This window comes from Brienomyrus brachyistius, unplaced genomic scaffold (genome assembly GCF_023856365.1).
Source record: "Brienomyrus brachyistius isolate T26 unplaced genomic scaffold, BBRACH_0.4 scaffold121, whole genome shotgun sequence".
In the NCBI taxonomy this organism is placed as follows: Eukaryota; Metazoa; Chordata; class Actinopteri; order Osteoglossiformes; family Mormyridae; genus Brienomyrus; species Brienomyrus brachyistius.
In genome coordinates, this window is record NW_026042396.1 from 340149 (window position 1) to 361894 (window position 21746).

General features: G+C 46.9%; 1 protein-coding gene across 1 annotated transcript; it reads right to left on the bottom strand.

Annotated features, from left to right (window-relative positions):
- Positions 1-508: 508 nt before the first annotated feature.
- ifnlr1 (interferon lambda receptor 1) lies at positions 509-9244 on the bottom strand. The gene is made up of 8 exons (XM_049004836.1): positions 8975-9244; positions 8171-8300; positions 4407-4570; positions 4055-4221; positions 3421-3468; positions 3145-3283; positions 2415-2539; positions 509-1915 (listed from the first exon to the last, which is right to left on the bottom strand). Exons 1-8 carry the CDS (start codon positions 9015-9017, stop codon positions 992-994), a joined length of 1740 nt encoding a protein of 579 aa, XP_048860793.1. The 5' UTR covers positions 9018-9244; the 3' UTR covers positions 509-991.
- Positions 9245-21746: the final 12502 nt, after the last annotated feature.

The following is a 21746-nucleotide window of genomic DNA, read 5'->3' on the forward strand; positions in this document are numbered from 1 at the left end:
TCCCAGAAAGGACAGGGGGATTAAGGGCCTGGCTCAGGGGCCCAAGATTAAATTACTCAAATGACACCAGGACCGAAACTGACGACTCTCAAATTACTAGCATGCTCTGCTAGATAAGAAGGGAAAGTGGCCAGAAAGCCAACATAGCCTGCAGACTGCTGCTTACATTATGGACAAAATATATGTGAACATCTGAAGTAGGGCAGTGGGTTGGGTACAACTGAAGGATATTCAGATGGTGGTGGTGGTGGGTGACATATTACTCTGAAGAGACTGCTTAGCCGCAACATCTTAAATCTCCACGACCTTCCGTCAAAACCATCGGCTCAGGATTCACAAGCCACATTTACTGACATACAAACCTACTTTTTTAGGGAATTTCTTGGAAGGCCTGAGAGCCTCGACATCCCAATGGAAAACGTGGGCGCCCATGAGCCCGCTGATCCTGGTATGACTGGTCTGAGCGCTGGTGACGCTCGACAAACTGCATAAAGATGCGAATGACTGCTCCGGTTTGCCAGAGATCTTTATTGCAACGTGGTCACCAGAAACAAGAGTCTCTTATCTCATCTGGTGCTGTGTGAGGCTCGAACGTAGAGTTACTCACACGGGGGCACAGGTAGCAAAAAACACAAACACACAAACCAGATGGAAACACATAACGCAATAAGGATCATTTCTGCCACCAGCAAGCAATGCAAAGCCTTGCTGCACGGTTTAAAATGCACAAGCCTGGCCTGGAACGCAGCGTGTCCCCTCTGCTGCCCAGCGTGCTGGATGCTTGTGTGCAGTCATATGCGTGGCATGCATTTCACAGACTGCGGCCTTGGCGAGTAGCGGAGGCGAGGGTTGCAGAAAAGCCTCACGGGAATGGCAGTGTCTGCATCGTCATCGGCCCTGCCGTCTTGTCCTGAATTTGGCGTACGGGGACCGGGACCACGGACCGTTTTATCCGCTAGGAATGTGGTAGAGCAACTCCTGGACGGAAAGGTCAGCCCTCAATTTTCACCTCCCACTTTTCGAGGAAGGTCCCGACCTCCCCTTCCTCGGGCTGAGGCTGAGAGTCCACTGCCCCCCAGTGCGGGGTTTCCCCTGAGGCTGTGGCTGGGGGGGGTGCACCTGGGATCCAGTTCTGCATGTAGCTGGAGGGCCAATTTGCAGTAGTCGGAGGCAGGATCAAAGCTGGGGAGTTTGACATGGTGTCCAGGGTTTGGTGAGGACTAGGGGGGCTGAGGGGTGACCTACAGAACATGGGATTAGTCTGGGAGGGCAGGTACGTCCTTACGACATGGTCCTCTGTCGGCATGGAGTCCTGCCTTTCCTCATCCTCCTGTGTGATCAAGCAGGACAGCATGGGGGCCCCCTCCCTACAGGGGCCTGAGGCTGAGCCCAGGTCTCCTAGAGGTATCTCCGGCGTCAAGAGGGCAAACAGCTCGGGAAGCTGAAGCAGCCCGTTAGGGCCCTTTTTGGTGAGCAGCACCAGCGGACCCGGCTCGGACTCCAGCATCAGTGGTCTCCCAACAGAGTTGAAATGGGCGGAGCTGGTGGACGTTGCAGTAATCTGCAAGTGGCCCCCTCCTGCCTCTGTTTCGGGGGCAGGCTGTTGGAACCACTCGATTTTATCATTGTCATACTGTACCCCCGCTACGAGGCTATAGTGCGTGAAGGACTGGGCACTGTCCGTGTTGCTTTGCAGCAGTCCCTGCTGGTTGGCATAGGAATGGCAAGGAAGAACTGCATTATTGCAGTCTTGCAGGGGGTGAGGCTCCTCCCGGCTCACTAATCCCTTCTCCTGCAGGCCATGGGGCTCGATGGAGATGTGTGGCGTGATGGTGCGGAACTCAAGCCTGCTGATATAAACGTTCTCCTTGGAATAGTGCTGGCACGACTGCTGAAGCTTGCTTCTCGTCAGCGTCTGTAACAAAAGGCACAAGTAAGGACCAGGACATCCGCTGAAACGCCAGGCGTCGTGGGTCGCTTGGATCATCCTCAATCATACTGTGTAAATATTGACATTCGTTAAGCCCATTTCCTTAATAAAAGCATTAATGAGAACATTAAATGAGATTAATATGCAAACGAGAGGGATTAAGATGAGCTAATTCCTGGTTTCTAATATTTTCCTGTGCCTGTTCCTTTGTAAATACCACAGAGAATGTAAGTAACGGAGATTTAGATAACTCATGGGGAGCTTTCAAATCCACTCCATCGCTTCATTAAATCAAACATGCATTAAATGCAGGACTCCGATGTCATTAATGAAGACCCGTTCTGCTAATCAAAGCCGGGGACGATCTCTCTGCGAGAAGGCCTGCCTCAGAGAGACACGTCCTCCTTTGAAACGTCAGACTCTGAAGGTGATAAGGACAGAGCTCAGGGCGGCCCAACCCATTTGCAGGCAGGCGGTGTCTCACCAGAGAATAGGGGATCCGTCTTTTTCTGCTGATGTACAGCCAGACGGTAGTGGTGAGCAAGGCCATGATCAGCAGGAACCCTACCACGGCAGATGTGACAACCAGGGGTTTTAAAGGCATTGGCCCTGGTGGGAGAAGGGGGAGGGGGAGACGAAAAGATTAATGTCACGGGCTGGTGTGTGACCATCCCTGCCGTACCTGCGCGGGTCTTGCGCAAGCAACCGTGTGTTTGCTTTGCAAGGTACACAGAAAGTCAACAATCAAGCAGGGTGACTGTCAAACCCGTCAAGAAAGAAGCCTAAACATCCTCTGGCAATGAAGCCCACGCCCATGGAGCAGGAACACAAGGTCGAGTTATCTCATGCGCTTGGACGTGATTAAGCAAAGCACTGTCAGCAGTGCTCGTGAAAGAGGTCCTGGATCCACACGGGGATCTGAAACATCACATTCAGATTAACGGAACTTGTATTGCACATTCAACTGTGACTGTAATTCCTGCCCCAGTTGGTTAAACAATTGTTTTATAGTATTTACATTTTATTTAACTTTCAAAAATATATATTTTTTCATTCCAAGGAGAAGTTTCTCTCTCTTTAAATGTATCTCCTCATAGCACTGTCCAACAGCTGTAGGCAGTGTTCGAAAACTTTGCTAATTTCTTATTAAACTTTCACAGGATAATCTACAACTTGCGCCCGCATTGTCGCATTAAATGCACCCGGCACAGTACCTGTGTGGGTTTTCACGTTGAAGACGGCAGAGTGGCTGGACCGTTTTTTTTTGTCGTATTCCATGGTGTAGGTGGCCAGTCCACAGTATTCCGTGTTGGCTTTCAGGCCGTGGATTGTCACTTCGCTGCCATCCGAAGTCTTTGGGGCGACCGGATGGTACAAAGTCGAGGTTTATGTACGTTCCCATATTGCATTGAAATATGACAAGCGCAGGCTATTTTATGGGTAACCCTAAGATGTATTATATTAATGATATGGTTAAGGGGTGTACTTACATTGGTGTGGAGATGTTTCTGCGGGTCTAAGATTTCGTGACACGGCATCTGCACGGGAAAAAAAAAACATTTATGGCTTCTTGTAAGTAAACACCATAAGTTACTCTTGAATGCCTCACTCCAAAGTACCCATTGCCACCACCCGTCTAGGACAATAGTTACAACGGAGCCTGAAAGAAATTATACTGCTAATAGTAGCAATAATCTGATAATCCAATAGAGTGCCAGACGTTATGATTACTCAGTATATCAATGACGCATGGTAATATCTCGGGAACCTGCAGGCTGCTCTCGTTTTTGCTCCCTCCCAATACATATGTACCAGGTATTTGGTGTTCTTCAGTCTTTCATTCATTCTTGATTTTTTAGATCAGGGGCACTGGGACCAGGGAGGGAACCAGTGTGGACTGTCTGGGGGTCCCTGAGGGCTGTGTTGAGAAATGCTGTTGTGGATCACAGTGACTTTCTCACCAGTACTAAGGCTGTTTAATAGAATCTGTTCAACAAGGGTTGTGAGTCGTAATATAGTCTATACTGACTTTGACTCTTAGTCTGACTTCCACGTTAAGGCATACTTTGACTCCTACTGTGACTCTCACAAGAAGACACGATTTGACTCCCTCTTGGTAAATACCTGTTCGGCCGGGGTCAACATGACAGTGCAAGAGATTATGACTTTGACTCGGTCCCTTTGCAGCTCCTTTGGTGAGGCTCTGTTTTCGGGACCTACTGGAACCTTCAAGGTCAAGGTCACTGATTCCATCTCGGGGGACACAGACACCTCGGGACTCCCCAGGACGGCTGCAGAGGTATAGAAGACAATGACTGAAATGGGTTGGGATTGGGAGTGAAAATATAGTGAACCTTCGCTTAACATAAAAAATGGCTGCTTCTGTGGTAAGCTGAACTCCACCCCCTCCTTCCCCCCAACATGAAATTTATGTTAAGGCAAATTCACAGGAAGGAGTCTGATGGGGCACTCTTACTGTCTCTTATTGGACAAAAACGGGGGGAGAGCACCGGCTTGCCCCCATTGACCGTGACTCTCCCGTGGTACAGCTCCGTGATGTCGGACGTCTCGGCCGTCAGGTCACATGACAGCGCCGTAATGTTCTGACATTCCCGCTTCTCCTTCCACTCAGTACCATAGCTGCAGAACGACAGAGGAGACACAAACAGTTCCATGTTAATGAAGCTGAATTCCGAGCAGCATATACCCCGGTGTTGGAATCCTGCGATGGGCATAACTTACAGCACCCTACAAGGTGGCTACATCATCGAAAGTAGCACGACTGAACAAAACACTTCCTGCAGTGTTCTTAAAGGCCACAGGCAGGTAATTAGCTGTCCGCTGTTTAACAGATCCGATTCTGCAGCATTCCCATTCGCGCAGAGGACTGGGACAGGGTCTCGCTATCTCCGAGCTCTGATTCCCTGGGGAGGTCAGACGCACGACGGACATGATTAACGAATCGTAGAGGTCCGGTCCTGGCCGGGTGCAACGCTCACTGTCACAGCTAATATTCACCGCCACCATCCCGTGCGTCGAGAATGACAAAAATCACACCACGCGTGACCATCAACGGCCAGACCCGTGACATCGATCGCTCACTCATGAATGAAGCATGCTCAGTATTGCGGGAAACCGTAAGGTATTTCATGTCTGGTTGACAAGCCTGCGAAGTGAATCGGCAAGCCGGGTAGCGATGAGACAACTGCACGGGTCGGGGGACGGCTTTATTATCTGCCACACGGCCAGAGAAACATCCCTGTATTATGGGCAGCTGGGCTGCTCCCACGTCCGTGCCACAGCCACTCACGGACCCAACAAAACGTCTTTATGCTTTGGCCAAGGAGCGATAGCGTGGACAAGGAACACAAACAAACAGATGAATAGACGGCGGAAAGAATCACAGAGGCGGCTTTTGATGGAAACAAACCCTGTGCATTAAACGCCACGTCACAGCAGATCGCAAGCCGGTGAAAGACAAAGACCATCCCCGGGGGCCGGGTTGGTAAAATCCTGGCGGTTATTCGAGCATGTGAGATAACGGAAGGGGAGGGTCTCGCGGGCGACGGAATACGGTGGCGATGGAAGCGCAGATGGGGTCACGTGTGTCAGCCGGGACGGACTTCGGGTACAAAGTGGCGTACAGCCGCCCAAAGCTGCATGATAACTAAATGAAAATGGTGGGGCGACGAAGCCCTAATCGTTCCAGGGAGGACCTGAATTACCCCGGACATGAAAATCCTTCCGATCACTTTAAATGGATTACATTACTGCTTTGACCCCCAGGCACAAAAGAGTCTGGAGAATTTCATTGAAGTTCAGACGGGATCAATTCGTGACACGTGAGCAAGAAATAGAGTGTTTAAAGGGAAGGAAGGATACTTATTTCAAATGACGAGCCCATTGTGCCGATATTATATTCCATTTCTCACCTCTCAGTCTTCGGTGTTACCCCTCACCCCCATATGTGTCTGAGGTTCTACGTTCTGTCTGTGGCATTCTGTTTCTGCCCGCAGAACAAAAACATGTCTATGAATCGTCTTTGGCGTGTGCGAGTGTGACTGACTGAAATCCCACGCAGGGTGTCCCCCGTCTCGTGCCCTAAGGCTGCTGGGTCCCAGAGTCCCTCTACTGGATCAGTTTTTAAGTGAGATGGATCAGCTCTCAGCTATAGTACAATATGTTTGAGTGATTTGGTACTTTAAATTACTTTTAACTGGAAACATGAGAAACAAAAACATTGAATTCAGCAAAAAACTGAGATAAACAGCCAACAAAAAAAATTAAAAATTGAGACATGAAGGTAAATTTGGTGATGTCATCCTGGCGCATCGAAATAGAAATGTACTTGTTTCCATGGATACAGCTATTCTGAAGCCAAAAGCCTTTTTCTTGTGTAATTTAATAATGGATGTACATTGCTAAATAGTGACACATGTAAATACCCAATCAGCCAAGTTCAGAGCCCCGTTTTGGTCCAGTTGGTCTAATTGTGCCTTTTTTCGATCCACTGCAGTTCTAGCTGAGACCCCAAGGTACAGCAGTCTGTGGAGAGGAAGGCATTTTGTTGCTGGTCCCTGCAGATGGCTGTATCTCTGAGGTAGATCTGTTTTCTACTTGGTTATGACATACTGCTGCATTACCCCAAAAAATGGTAAAAAAAAAAAAAAAAAAACGACCGTTATCTATCACGCCGGTGCATATGAGTACTGTGGAGTCTTATACAAGCACTGAAAGACTTTGGAATTGTCTGTATCTCAACAAAATACAAATTATATGAGCCCCCCCTTTATATTAAAAAAGAGTTGGGAGATCTTTGACGTAACACGTCAAGCCTTAGCTTCTGACAAGTGATAAGCAGAATTAGCCCAAAGCTGTTAGCACCTCAGTCTGAGGCTCTGCCTTTACCCCCCAGCTCCAGATAATTAATAATACAGCTGTCTTTCCTGAAAAGGTTTCTCAGAGACATTTTATTACCCTTTATTCTATGGTGGGGATGACTGATGGTGAAGAAAACTGCCGCATGCGATGCCCTTGACTGGGGGGCAGACTTCGTGAGGTCACAGCTTATCAGTGTTCTCTTTTTGTTTTTTTTTTTTACAGCTGGGCTCCTCCAATGAGAAGAAGACTCTGGCAGCACTTTACACAATGGGGCACAAATGCTTAGTAACATCTCAGTTACTACTGAAATAAAAATTAAGAACAAATCACGAACAAATGTAGTCGCTACTTGAGACGGTTCTCACCATTCATTGATCATGAACAAAAACGAGATCACTATTACACTTGTGTTGTTCGTCACTTCTTCCTTCAGTACTTCCTAAGTAGTTCACAAAGATTTACAGAAATAAGAGACGTAGTAACACATATAGTAACTGCTTGGAATGAAAGATGCATCACGATTCATTAACGATGAATTTACATGAGAGCATAACTTTCTTTTAAAGTTTTTCATGACTTGCTCGTTCAGTAGTTCAGTCAGTAATTAGGCTGCCTGTGGCCTTCAGTAATTCACAAAGGTTTACAGAATTAGCACATATAGTAACAAATATAACTGCTCAAGATGAAACATGCATCACGATTCATTATTGATGAGTTGATGTGTGATCAGTATGTAACTAAGACTTAGTTTGTGGTTAATTAACGCCAATGTCATAGCGTAATATCATATTAATTGTGCCCCAATAAGTAAAGTGTTACAAAGACGATTACATAATAGCATCCGGCAACTCGGGATCCTGAAGAGGAAACGCCACAGTATACCGTGTCCCACATCAGGGGTCCGGCCTGGCAGTGCTGCGGTGGCTAATCTAAAGTATATGGATAATTTCCGGCGATAATGTTCTGGTTGTGGGCTGATTTATGAATTAATGATGTAACAGAGGTACAGTGCAAATACCAATCAATCTGGACCATGTAGTAAAATTTAATGTTAGCCCCCCCCCCCCCCCCACACACGTGGGTCTACAGTGTGACCCAAAGCAGCTCAGGGGCTGGAGTTCCTGCCCCTGGTAAGAGGCCTGGGTTCTTAGCTGGTTAGTGGTTTTTCACAGGCTACCTGGAGGGATCTCGCTCAAAAACATGGAGAGGTCCAATTTCGAAGAGCAATGTCAATGTGCACATGGATAAAAACTGCTATTCACTTTTATAATTAAAGATAACTGTATGAATACAATGAAAAACATTGTTGTTTGAGTAATTCCCATATGAGGATAGAGACGTCCGCTGGCAGGTACTCACATATTGTACTGAACGCTGTAGAGAACGGGATGATCGGTACTGTTTGCCAGGTTCCAGCGAAGGACGTTGCGGAAGTTTCTGGACTCAAAGTATGGGTTTCCAAACTGGAGCACTTGTGCAATCGAACAACCTGAAGAGGGGCCAGACGGAGCTGGGTGAGCGGATTATCACATCGCCACGGGCAACTGGAAGAGGGTCTGTCAGTTCTGACATTCCAGCAGAAAAACTGAGTTGAGTAGGACAGGGAGACTGAAGGAGACCCTGCACAGTTAGAAGAGTGCGTCCTCTCGGAAGGAAAGGTGCTCTACGGCCTAACGAGTCCCCCTCAGTGGAGGAATCAGTCCCTTCCACTGGCACTGGGAGTTTGGCATCTTAGAGTGGACCCGGGGTCTACATTTTGCCCATCCTTAGGTAGTCACCAGAATACACACACACACACATGCACACACACACACACACATATATTATATGAAGCAATACTGAGAATACAAAGTGCGTGAAAGCTTATTAAACACCATAGATTATTGCACACCACTAAAAAACACTTTTTTAAGAACTAATGAAAAGTCTGACAGTATAATCATATTTTATGCTGTCCAATAAAGATTATATTTCCAATGGAGTCTTCACAGTAAAGTGAAAAATATTAGGGCTCAGTCCTTTTAACAATTCACTAATTAACTTGCCTACCCCCCCCCCCCCCACACACACACACACACAAGCCTCTTTAGCTTATAGCAGCACCCACCAATCACCGAAACCTCCTGACAGCAACCAGAGAGGAGAGACCCTGAAGGCACTCACCGACACAGCAGAGGACCAGAATGGTGTCTCCTGAAGACCACATGGTGGGCAGATGAGAGGAGCGATATCCTTTAAGGAAGCCAGTCTCCCAGAAGCCAAGACTCACGTCTGACCATTGAAGACCAAAGTGAAGTGCTCACTCACATTCCCCTTCTCTGCTTGGACTGAGCCACTTTGGAATTACGTCTCACCTGAACCGCGCACCGTATCGCAAATGCCTTATACAGGTGCGCAGGTGGACTTTGGAACTATTGTTGTTCCTGATTTTTTTTTTTTTCTCACCCCTCCCAACTTCCCCTCCCTCCCATTCTCACCCTCACGTTCTCCAAACCGCGGCCGTTTCTCGTCTTTCAGGTTTTCACGGGAACTGTCTACATGCCTTTCTTTGCAGTCATCGAGGCAGTGGCAGAGAGAGAAAGAGAGACGTTCCGTTCGTAAGAAAGCCGCACACCCGCCGAACTTGGGAAAGCACCCGCGGGTGACACGTGCCGCGAAACCCTGCTGGGCGTTAGCTTCGCGTCATGCTAGTCAGCTTCAGGCAGACTGCTGCTTCTGGATGGCAGTCGTCATCAGGAACGATGATGTGAAATAGACATGTTCAGTAGATGGATTTTGAATGTCGTTCTTCAGGGTGTAAATATAACAGAGTTTATTCAAAAAAGGACAATACATTCAGGACAAAAGTTTTTCCTTCACATCAGACTTATGTGTGTGTGTGTGCGTTTACGTGTGTGTGTCTCTTGGTTCCTGACTGACTTCACGGCTTTCTGCCATGTGACGTCCCCCCCCCCCCCCACCTACCCTGCTGCCAGTGCTGCCCTCCCGTGACTCCTGCTTTGACCTCTCCACCGCTTATCCTGCCGTCAGAAGCAACGCCTTCAAATTGCCCGCCCTGATATCAGCATCCATAATTCCACTGGACCTTAGGCTTTTAATCTGACTTCGTCTGCCGGCCCCTGGAGGATGGGCTCCCCCATTGAGTCTGCTTCCTCCCAAGGTTTCTTCCTGAGGGAGTTTTTCCTTGCTACTGTCGCCTCTGGCTTTACTCTCCGGGAGCTTTGGGCAGGAATAATGTAAAGTGCTTTGAGACAATGTAATGTTCTGCAAATGCGCTGTACAAATAAAATTGAATTAAATTTCAGACATGGAGAAAAAATACAGAATGAGGGAACCTTAAATCTGTCATGTCGGATGGGGGGCCACGTATAACTGCAATAAAAACTCACACTGTCTGTCGAGGTTGCTCAGTAAGCCGGATGTAAATGTAGAGAAAATAAGGAGTATATAATGCAATATTTCTCTGAAATGCAAATGCAAAGCATGACTCGCCTCCCAGCCAATTAAAATTCTGCATTAAGGGGGTCACAAAGCATGAAAATATGTGAAAGGGCTGCCCTTTGAAATGAGGTCATGCACATAGCAGGAAACCAGAATCATTGTGTGGTTTACAAAGTTTCATAAGTGTGCTGTTTTTCAGCAAACGCATAGCAAAAAACATGAACCCCTGATAAGAAATGTTAAGGATCACACAATTTTGGTTCCTTCTGTTTCGCTAAAGTGTCGACACAGGAGACAGAGAAAATCAAAATGGACATTTTGGCAACACAAACGTTGAACTGGTAGAAACCTTCACCCTCTAAAACTGAACATGTACCGCTTTAGGATGCTGTCGGAAGCCTGGAACATCACAACCGGTTCTCATGGGCATTTTCCATATTCTTTTTCCCTTTCCACCACTTCAGAAGACGGCAGTTCTCATGTCAAAGTATGACAAATTAATTAGCTGTCCCACAATTAGCGTATTTTTCTTCCCTCCCTGCAAACAGTGTTGAAATGCTAATTAGCGATGCCAAAAGGAGGGCAGCGACGGCGCGGGGAAAATTAAGCCAAACTAAATAAACAACAGGTCCTGCAGCGTGGGCGTCCAAACGGCGGTCTTCAGAAGAAAACAAGCCTCGGAGAAAAGGAAATGTTGCCGGCGGAGCACCTGGAAGCAAGCAGGCCTGCAATCCGGCCTACTGGCGCTCAGAATCACCCACGGCTGAATCGGCTGAGCTGGTGTCGGCCATCGGGTACACAGAACATCCATATTGACGTGAAATACTTCGTTGTAATGTTGTCCTAGTTTCCCAGCCTACTGCGTAATACAAAAGATCGTTATGCTCGGAACGTCTTCCAGATTGTTCCGGTGCGTTCACCGAAGCAAAACTAGGCCTTTGAGAGACGCCATTCATCTGTTTAGCACGCTAACTGAGCTATTATGAGCAAACCTCGCTGTGATATTCTCACTATTCCCCAAATAGCTGCCAAAACCAACAGAAAAATAGGCTGTGTCACTCCTGGAGGGGATCATACTGCCATTTGCGACTGCTGAGGAAATAGGAACCACTACTACAGCTTAAGGGTGTGGAACTCGCCCTCGATTCAGCATGTAATTGAAAAGCCACTGCGAGTACTCGGCGCTAGTGATGGGTGACCCAAGACTTCAAATCCTGCCGTTGGGAGGATCCGATGTCAAACACATCTGATGACAAACGCTGCTGGTCTCACCCAATGAACAAGCAAGACTTGAGATGTGAGAACGCGATGAGATGTGGGGCAGAACAGGCACATCTAAACAACAGAGTTTATAGCAGCCCTGAGTGTCTTTAACACAGTAAAATGTTTATTGATTTCACCAAATAGATCAATGTGAAGGAGATGAAATTTGCGTGATAAGAACAAACTATGCTTTTTGTGTTTTTGCACAATGACTATCGTCTACATGCAGCAGTGCCTCCTAAGTCCCACAGGCAATAATGGCTTAAGCAAACTTTATCTGCTTCTGCGTGTTGATAACCTTAGTCTGTCATGACTGAACTGTGCATGTTGGATCCAAAGGAAAATGCTATTACAGAGTAACTTGCTGCGACCTCAGGTAAGGGTGTTATAATAGAGCAGGTCGACTATAATGACAATAATGGCAATAGGTTTAACTGATATCCCAAAGAGATTCGGCTCCAATTACTAGGAAGTCAGAATCCATTCTCGCCAATCATGTTGCCTACCAGAGTGGGTTGGACATTGGCCATACGATATCCGTGTGGAGAGTGTTGGATAAAAAATGGTGTAGAGAGACCCCTTAAAAATAAACAAATAAATAAACAAATGGCTCGGAGCAGGCAACAGACTGAAGGCTGTCTGGCCTGCAGGTTCCACTGTTTGCTTTCAGCTTGGTGAGAACTTGCTCCTGGATCAGAACAGTGAAGGTTTCGGCTCCTCCTCCACCGTCCACTGCACCATTTTGCTTCTGCCGTGGTGACCTTCAGCGGCCTGCTCTCAGGCCCTGCTTTTATCATTCCAGCTGAGAATTACAGGGAGAAGGCTCTAGGCTGACATTTAAGTGTTTTCTGCAAAGGGGGGCAGGTGTCTGGAAGTGGAGGGGGGCTCGTGTTCTATGTGGGGAGCAGGCACCTCCGGCTGAAATGACAGATCCACATGGGGGCCTTTTCCCAGGCTTTGAAATATCAATCGATAGGTCCAGCAGTCTTCAGGTACTCTGCTGCCTGGGGGGTTAAGGTATAGAGCCCCCACAAGAGTGCATGAAGGCATTGGGCTTGACTTGGACTCGCCAGGCTAACCTTATACTTCAGGGAAACCAAGATAATTAAGTGGGCTGGAGATTACAGTCATCCGTATCTGTTGGAAATGGAGCCACAGGTCACATGATGTCTCTTTTTGGGCAGCCCCGCTTGATGAAACACCTCCCCAACACCTACTCCAAGAGCCTGCTGAGGGTGAGGGGGAAGTGAGCGGCCCCCCAACCCCAGCCTCCGAGAGGTTGGATGGGATGTGTCCCAGAAGACTAGATAATAATCTCTAATGATACCGCTTTCAATGAGGTTAGGGACGACGAGAGGACCCCAAATTAAAAGAGACAGAGAATGTGTGGCCCAAGGTCCTACTATAATTACTTATATATAAATAAAAAGAACAAATTTGTGCTGAAGCTAAGCTCTTTATCTCAGAGGGAGGGTTTGCATTGCAGAACTGAAACAAGATCACTCGTTTTCAGAACTGAATGCCAGTCATTTAGCCGCTAACACTGTCCCACCCAAGTGGCTTTATCCTTGACCAGGGTATTAAGATGCAGAGCTATTCGCACAACAGCCCTCTGCTTCACCCCCCCCCAAATCCATCTGAAGTCCTTAGCTGCCGCTGATGCATTCTTCCTGGTCTTGTCAGGTGGCAAGGGGAGGCATCGTCTCTCCCAAGAGGAGTGCCTCAAGGATGGGTGCTTGGACCACTCCGGATTCCCATCCATCGGCACTGGATCACAAGGTGCAGGCATTGCCATGCACAGATTTTGCAGCTTCGCTTTTCTCATATCGCATGGATCACTGCATGCCAGGGGAAGTGCCACCATCACCTGCAGCCACCAACTTCAACTTCCCCATCCGATTTGGGGAACCGAGTGTTTCTGCCTCCGCCACTGGCCAGGCCTGCGCTGTTGCCCGTAACAACCAGCTTGTCTCCTATCTCTGTCTGACCACAGTTCCTACAGCATGGATAGTCTTTTCTCCTGGGGTCTAGTACTCTCCTCAGTATTGCACTGGGATTATCTTCGAATCCCCTTTGTACTCTCCACAATCTCCACTTGCTCTCCGCTCAGCAGTTTTTTTCTTACCATTCCATTGCCAGCATTGCCGTAATTAAGAGGAACACTCGCCCAACTTCCTCCTTGTTTTGATGCTGAATTTCTAGGCTAACATACGGTTGTATAACACCTGAGCCACATGTTCATTTGTGTGTAACATCTGTATGCGAAGCACAAGCTGGTTGCTAATGTACTATGCAAATCTCACTCACGTCGGACTTATTTATATCCGTAAGAGGGTGATACATGAATCGATGGTGTTTATTAGCATAGCGGCCAAAGTCTGTTTTAAGATGTGATGGAAATCAAACAGCCAGAAATGGGGAAAATATTTAAAAATGTATTTTTATACAATATACCAAATACCCTCTTTGTAGATGCATCAAAATAAACTACAAAATACAGCCACCAAGCAAAGTAGCAAAATAAACTACAGTATTTTGGGTTTTAAAAATACAAAAATGCATGTCATGCATTACATTCTATATCAGCCTGTTCCATCACAAGCAAACTGACTCAAATGGCAAAGCACAAGAGCAACATGCCTATCAAGACATAAATATAAAACCAAACAAAAGATCAAATATTCTGAAGTGTCTTAAATGTATCCCAACTACTCACACTTAAAGAACACAATGGAAAGTCAACCGAATGGAAAAGTAATAGTAACAAACTCATAGATTTTTTATATTTAATTGACAAAACTGCCCAGATTCAGTTAACTCAAAGCAACAAAATTTAAAATAAAAAAAATGCCAAATGCAATTTAAGCGTTTCACTCAGCAACATCTTAAAAACATTAAGCATGAATAGGCCTGAGTGGAGTTTCTAAATCTTTTGGATTAACACAAGTGATCAGCTATTATCACTAATGGTCATTCATTAAGATGTCTGAACAAACTGAACTTCCTTCTTGTTTATGCACTTTGTGTATGAATATTGCATAATGCATACATTATGGTGAAGGTATTTCTTGTGTTTTCAAAATACAGAAATACTGAACATCAAAGTATTTTGATACAAAATCCTTAAAATTTTTCTGAAGTCAAATACAAATTACAAAATATAATTTAACTATTTAAAATACACATTTTAAATACATTTATCAGAAATATTGCCCTTCCCTGCACACAGCACCTCTCCAAATGGGAACATTCTCTCATCACGTAGCACCTACACACTGCCACTTAATTGGTGAACTGAACAGGAGGGTTAAGTAGCCATCTGCCTGTCCTTCCGTGAGTATGCATGTGAAGGTCATTGTACCACATTCTCCAAGGCCTGGTACCATGTGATATCACCAGGAACAAGCCATTGGATTGACTTGGCAGGAACAGGCCACTGAATTGGCTCAGCAGAAACAGGCCACTTGATTGACTCATCAGGAACAGGCTATTGGATCGGCTCACCAGGATCAAAGCATTGGATTGGCTCATCGAAAACAGGCCATTGGATTGGCTCAGCAGAAACAGGCCATTAGATTGACTCAACAAGAACAGGGCGTAGGATTGGCTCACCAGGAACTGGCCATTGGATTGGTTCACCAGCAAAAAGTTATAGGGCTGCTCTCACTGGGAACAGGCCATTGGATTGTCTCTTGACACCTGACCATACTTGGCCTCCTCCTCAGAACATGCCCTCCTTCAGCTTGAAAGTCTTCAGCATTCCCCACAAAGTTCCATAAAATATGTTTGTGCAGGAAAAGAAATCTGAAACCAATCTTTTGTGAAATGTATTTTATGCAAGTTTAGCCCATTGTCCCCATAATCTGCATTTCTCCCTCTCCTATGAAGGGATCAACAAGCATTATGTCAGTGCAATTAAACCTTGATGGTGTCCAGAGGGCCTAGTTTACAGAATGTGGGCTTCTGAAATAGGGATGGAATAAAAACTCTATCATCCAGTCGTCTCCCTCACCCCAAATATCCCATTCAACTTCATGATTACATACACAGCCTGAAGCAGCAACACTATCGAAGCCGGCAGTATCTGCCGTGCCTGTGTATGCGAGGTTGGCATGGGAACAGGTCTCTGGTGGATTCAGGAACAGCTGTTGGCCGAGGGATAGCAAACAGGAGGTTGAGAACGGGAGGAGTCGATGTTGCCTGGTTCAGAGGAGAGACGCTGCAAGGGTCCGACTTGGGATCAAGGGATCTTTGAGCTCACGTCCAGGAACCACAGCAGAGCTAGACGCGTAGCCCGGGAGGATTCGGCTGATGAATAATGCAGCGGCCGCGATGCCGCCATCCTCAATTTTGGCATAAATATGAACAGAAGAGACCTGTGCAATCAGTGTTTTGCATAGCCTGCAGCAAAACATGCATCGTTGCCACGCAAACAGAGCTCGCAACACTGACAGCAAAAGCGCAATCTCCTCCGAGCTTTCTCCCACGCTCTGACCTTGAGGGCAGCCAGCAACACTTCCCATCAACAGTCTCAGCTCAGGATTTAAGGGTAAAAATTGTACCCGGGACTGGCAGCGGAGAGTGAGAGAATATTAATGCTCCTCGCATGCTCTGGAGTCTCTGCTCTTATTCGATATTCACATAGATATTTTCATCGGGATGAGATGCAGCCGACGTGAGTCCGAGCAGAAGAGCTTTGAGGAGGTAGTCGACCAAAGCCAGTCACACGTTTGGAATTGTGAGCTTATTGTAGTCTTTGAGATTGTAGTTTTCAAAAAAGATGAGAGCACCACTGTCACTGGGGTAGCTAATCCCCCCACGACCTGTGAGAAATCAGCAAATGAATCCATTTTAAAAAATGGCAATATTGAGAAAACATAAAATTTAAGTATGAATATAGAGTAATTATAGTGAATAACAGGATATCAGACGCAGGTTTTGAATTACATGTAAGTTTCTGTTTCATATATTTATTTAGCCAGTGTGACAGAAAGTAGCATCAGCCAGTCGCTGGAGCAATTGGGGTTAAGGGCCTTGCTCAAGGTCCCAGTGGGGAAATCGGTCTGCTGACCATGGGATTTGAACAAACAACCTTTCACACGTAGGCACAAACCCACTGAGCCACACACCTCCCCCAGACTTTGATAGGTCTGATAATGGAAGAGGATAAGAGACTGAGGTCCGGAGCCAAGGTAGTTACTTTCGCTTCGTGTTACGCATCATGTTTTCTTCATACCTCCTCCTGATCCTGCTATGGTTCCATGAAAGGGGTCGTCATGGAGCCAGTGTACCATGAAAGGCTGGGATCCGTGATATGACACCGCTCGTCATGCCACACCATGCAGTTAAAAGCCTAGAAGCGAGATGTTGGCCTTGCTGCTAGAAGGCTTTCTTCAGGAGATACCCCAAGAGATGGAGAGCAGCTGTAAGAGGACCCCAGCGACTTGATTCATCGCTAGATATCTGTACAATTAGGTCAAAAAGACACATTTCTCTTTCGTAACGGTCCTCGAAAAAAAAAAGTGTCACCGACGGACTCGTAAATCTGCATTAGCCAGACAGCCAGGGATATTTCTCAGATGTGTGCCTGTCACAGCCTTTCAGCTGGACATTTCAGAGGCACAGAGGACTGCTCCTCTGGAAGACACGCCTCCTTTGGCAGATTTACCCCGCATGCAGAACATACTTCCAAACATTCCCCGTTTTCCCTGCAACGAAAACAAGCAGCGGGTTGTTGTTATTAACCAGCAGCTAATTTTCTGTAATAGGCAGAAGCAAAAGCTGTTTTGCCTTGAAACGTACGCCCACAGGGCACGCCATAAATAACCGTCATTTAATTGAGCATGCCCACGCTGAAGGCTTCATCGTATGCAAGCCAGAATCACGCTTGGAAAAGTGGAAGTTGACAAACACGTAAAACATGACTTCTTCTGCGATGGAGCTGTTCTGAGTGCAATGAAATAGCTTCTGTACACAGACTGAAAGCAGCAAGTCAGTCAGCTGGCCCTCACTGACCTTAGTTATGCCCAACAAAGTGGGGAAGAGAAGACAAACTACAGTTCCTGAAATGCACGCATGAAACAAAGGCTGCTATCAGTGTGGCATTTAGCAGCTTCGGGAGGTGCCTCTGCAGCCCTCTTTATCTCGATTTTGTTGACGTCGCGCCATTTCAAAATGTTTCTGTCCCTAATACAGTAATATGAGGAGGAAGCATGACTTTAGGTCATTGTCTCATCTCAAAAACAAAAAATGGGCCAAGTGAGTTTTGGAAATTTGTTCTTATACCTCCTTTTGTTGGAGTGTAGGAGGATCGGCGCAGTGTCACGCAAAAATCTATTGACTGGAGGAAAATTACGGTTGCAAAACCATTCTCTTTCCATCCATTCATCTATCCATCTATCTATCTATCCATCCATCCATCCATCCATCTAGCAATTGCTTATCTGGCTCAACATTGCAGGGACCCATTTTAACCAAAATGAATTGCCTCTGTGTTCAGACTCTTCATCTCCTGTGCGTCTTCAGAATCCATACTTATCATCTGGAATGACATTTACTGTAAGTAAAGAAATAGTTAACAACAGCAAGGGCTAGAGGCAACCATACCTTAGCAACCCATGCATTTTTAAAACCCACTTGCCCTCTAAAAGGTCTGGATCCTACCCCGGTATCAATGGGAATAACCCAGGACAGGGCACCAACTGATCACAGAGAACACACACTGCCCGCAACTGTAGATGTTTTCCTTCACCTTAACACATTTTTCAGCTGTGAGGGGAACCCAAAGGAACCCTCACAATTGCATGGCGAGAACATGCAAACTCCACGCACCTACAGCTGGGATGGAGACTCAAAGGTTCCCAGAGCTGTGAGGTGATCGCACCAAGCACAGGAACCATCAAGCTTCTGTTTTTGCCAGAGTGGCACAGACACCCTACTGGTTGAGGTGTCAGGTGTTTGGGTCTGGAGCACGGGTCACCAAACAGGGCCCAGCTGTGCCGACGTGACCTTCTGTGTCGTGGAGTGATGCATAGCAAACAGGATGCCAAGCGGAGAGCTGCCTGCACCGGGAGCGGAATGACATCTTCAGGGAAACAGGATCCTGCCAGCCACTCCTTGTATTACGCGGAAGGTGAAAACAGTGAGAGTGTGCAGTGGTGCAGGGCGGATCAGCTGGCGAGCCACTTTGGGCACCCGAGGCCTCTCACTGATGGCATAAAACTGCCTTTTGCACCCCTCTGGGCCGCAGCAGAGTGCAGTACACATTCAGCTACTCCATCCGTAGACCAGACACCTGTTTCATTTTCCCTGAAAGCTGACTCCACCCTCCTCCCCCCCCCAGTCAAAGCAGAAATGACTGTACTTTGTTTTTATTCCACACCCCAGTCTGTTAAACCACAAAGCTCCTTTCCCTGAAAAAAACCTACTTCCCACGCAACAGTTTGTGTCCCCACCAAACTTTCAAAGCGACCTACAGTTTTCACTCTTTCATTCATTCTGACCTTTCATGGGAACAGTTCATTTTAAGTCCAAGCCAGGTTCCTCCCAAGCATCCTTTCTGGGTCACATTCTTAACCACAGAGTCTTTAGAGCATGAGAACCCTTTTCTGTTGTTATAAGTGACAACCACTCACTGAGTGGTCAGAGTGGAGTAATGACCTCTGTTTTGCCCGGCCAGGCTACGGTTGTCTGTTTAAATGTGAGGTGTTCTGCATAGCTGCATAGCTGTTTCTCATTCTGTCGGTGACAGGGTTGCCCAGCTTTCAGCCTTTGAGGTGCCAGAAATTAAGGATAATGGGAGAACGTAGGAGAAAGGCCAGGAGTCGAACTGAATATGCTTCCGTTGTATTTCACATAATAACTACACTCCCTGGGTCATGGCGGCTGGAGAAGCACGTACAATGTTATCGTGTTATGATTCAGAGCAGAGATACTTGTGTAAACTAATACGCCCCCCCCTTGGGCAGCTGGTGAGGGCACCACCAAGGGGGGGGGGGGTCAGGGCAGGTTAGTCGATGGCCCCCTGTTCAGCAATTTGCTGTTTAACCCCATTCCCGGCATCTTTGGTCAGAATTATTCTGCTAGTTTGGGAAGCAGGTTGAGCTGGACCGGGCTGCCTCGAGGGGGGAGCAATGCCACAATGAGGCAGCGGAGGGGTATAAAGCTGACGTCCGATGGACCAGGACAATCAGGGTCTATGTGGCAGCATGTCAAAGAAAGCTGAGGGATGGAAGGGGTGATGTGTGGCCTCGGTGTGTCGGGACCCAGAAGGTTATGGGTTCGAATCTTCCACCTCCCCAAGGATAGCATGTCCTATTTTTGAAGATGAATGGAGGGACTGCTGTCAGTGATCTGATGCACCATAACAGACATATCATGGGGCCTTCAAATGAAACACCCCCACACTTTGTATCTTGACAAGCGCTTCCTTGGAGACTGCCTGGAGTCTCGTCGCCACCCTTGTGACAAGTGGCGTGCCTGCAACCGACACTCAGCGGGTCTGTCACATTCGGGGGGTGGGGGGTTGACAGTAAAGCGAATACCAGCCAGCCAGTGTGGCGAGCCTTTAGCACCGGGGGCCCCTCAACACGACAGACTATTACATGTGTGAGTGGAGAAGCGGTTTGGAGGAAATGGGTCATAGACCCCGTCCCCCCCCCAGGATGACTGAAACTCTGCAGGTCTCTGCTGAACGCTCTGATTGCACGATTCATAATGCAGTACCGCTCCGGGTGCTGAACTGGACCACAAACAGTGGGTGTCCTCAGGAGACCTCATCCGACCACATGCTTGGGACGTGGACTGGAGTGGGGGTAGGACCCCAGGAAATATGAGCTAACGTGGACGGAATCTCCACCATCATAAATTCGTGGGGTTTGTTTTATGCTTACAGCAGCAGGTGTTTCCGCCACATCCCAGGACTGGATGCATCAGCCATGGAACGTGTCTGAGCATGGGGGGGTCGGGGATTAAGTCATGTCCACATGTCTGTTTGAATTTGAAAAACGCATGGATTTTATCAACGGCTTAGGGAGAGTTTGGTATTGGGGGGACAAAAGTTAATAATTTAAGTTCCTACAGCCCTGGATATTATTTTATGTTTTATTACTGTAATACAGTTTCAGCAACTTGCATTAAACTATTTGTAGCTCATTGTTTTATGATTGTTCATCAGTACATTCTGTGTGTGTCTGTGTGTCTCTGTGTGTCTGTGTGTGTGTCTGTGTATGTGTGTGTCTGTGTGTGAGTGTGTCTGTGCCCTGCCATGGTTTGGCATCCCAACCTTGTGCTCATTGTTCAACCAACCAAACTTAGTGTCTGAGTTGGTAAACTGCAGGTATAAAATGATTCTCGTTAAATGGAATGAGGCCCAGTCAGTAAATCATTAACAGCTGCAAAAGCCAGGTGTGTCTGTCTAATGAGTATTTGTACGCTAGTAATCCTGTAGATGCCGACGCCTCCTATGGGTGAGCACCTGTAACACAGCTTTAGGGGGTGCATGTTAGCCTCTGATGCAGGTCAGTGCTTACGGGCCTCTTCTGCTCGGGTGATCCCACCTCCTCCACACTTCTTGTGTTCTGGATGACGTTGGTTGTACTTGGCAGTCCACCACACTGTTAGGGTCAGTATACAAAATAATTCCCAACCCATTTCTTTTCCGTCTCTGTGATTCTGCTTTTCTCTTATTCGCAAGTGCTGGTGATATATTCATCACATACTGTAGGTGAGATCAATTCGAGATAAACAACTCAGAAGGACTTCACTCTGCGATCGCCTACCTTCAATGCTGTAAACCCCTCTCTCCAAATCCTGTTATCATCAGCAAGCCTGCAAGGGCGGCATCCCGAAATCTCCCCCAACGCCCCATTTTAATCCTCAAACACAGTGCCCAGGTGGGTGTATTGACCTGTCGGAGAAGCTTATTGAGAATCCATTTCTTTTCTGTTCCTGTCTCTGCCTCTGTGACATTTAGCCGCACGCCGCATAACGGGAATTGGCGCTGCGTGTAGACTCATAAAAAAGATGTCTCTCATTCTCCCCGTCGAATGAAAACAAGACAGCTATTGCTGTTTTTTTTTGGCTCCCTTGGAGAAATGACAGGAAAGCTTTTACGGGTTTCTCCTTTCAAGGTTGTTTTGTCATTCAAACCAGTAATTTCATGTATATATGCTCTGCTTGTCTGTGTTTAGATAGATAGATAGATAGATAGATAGATAGATAGATAGATAGA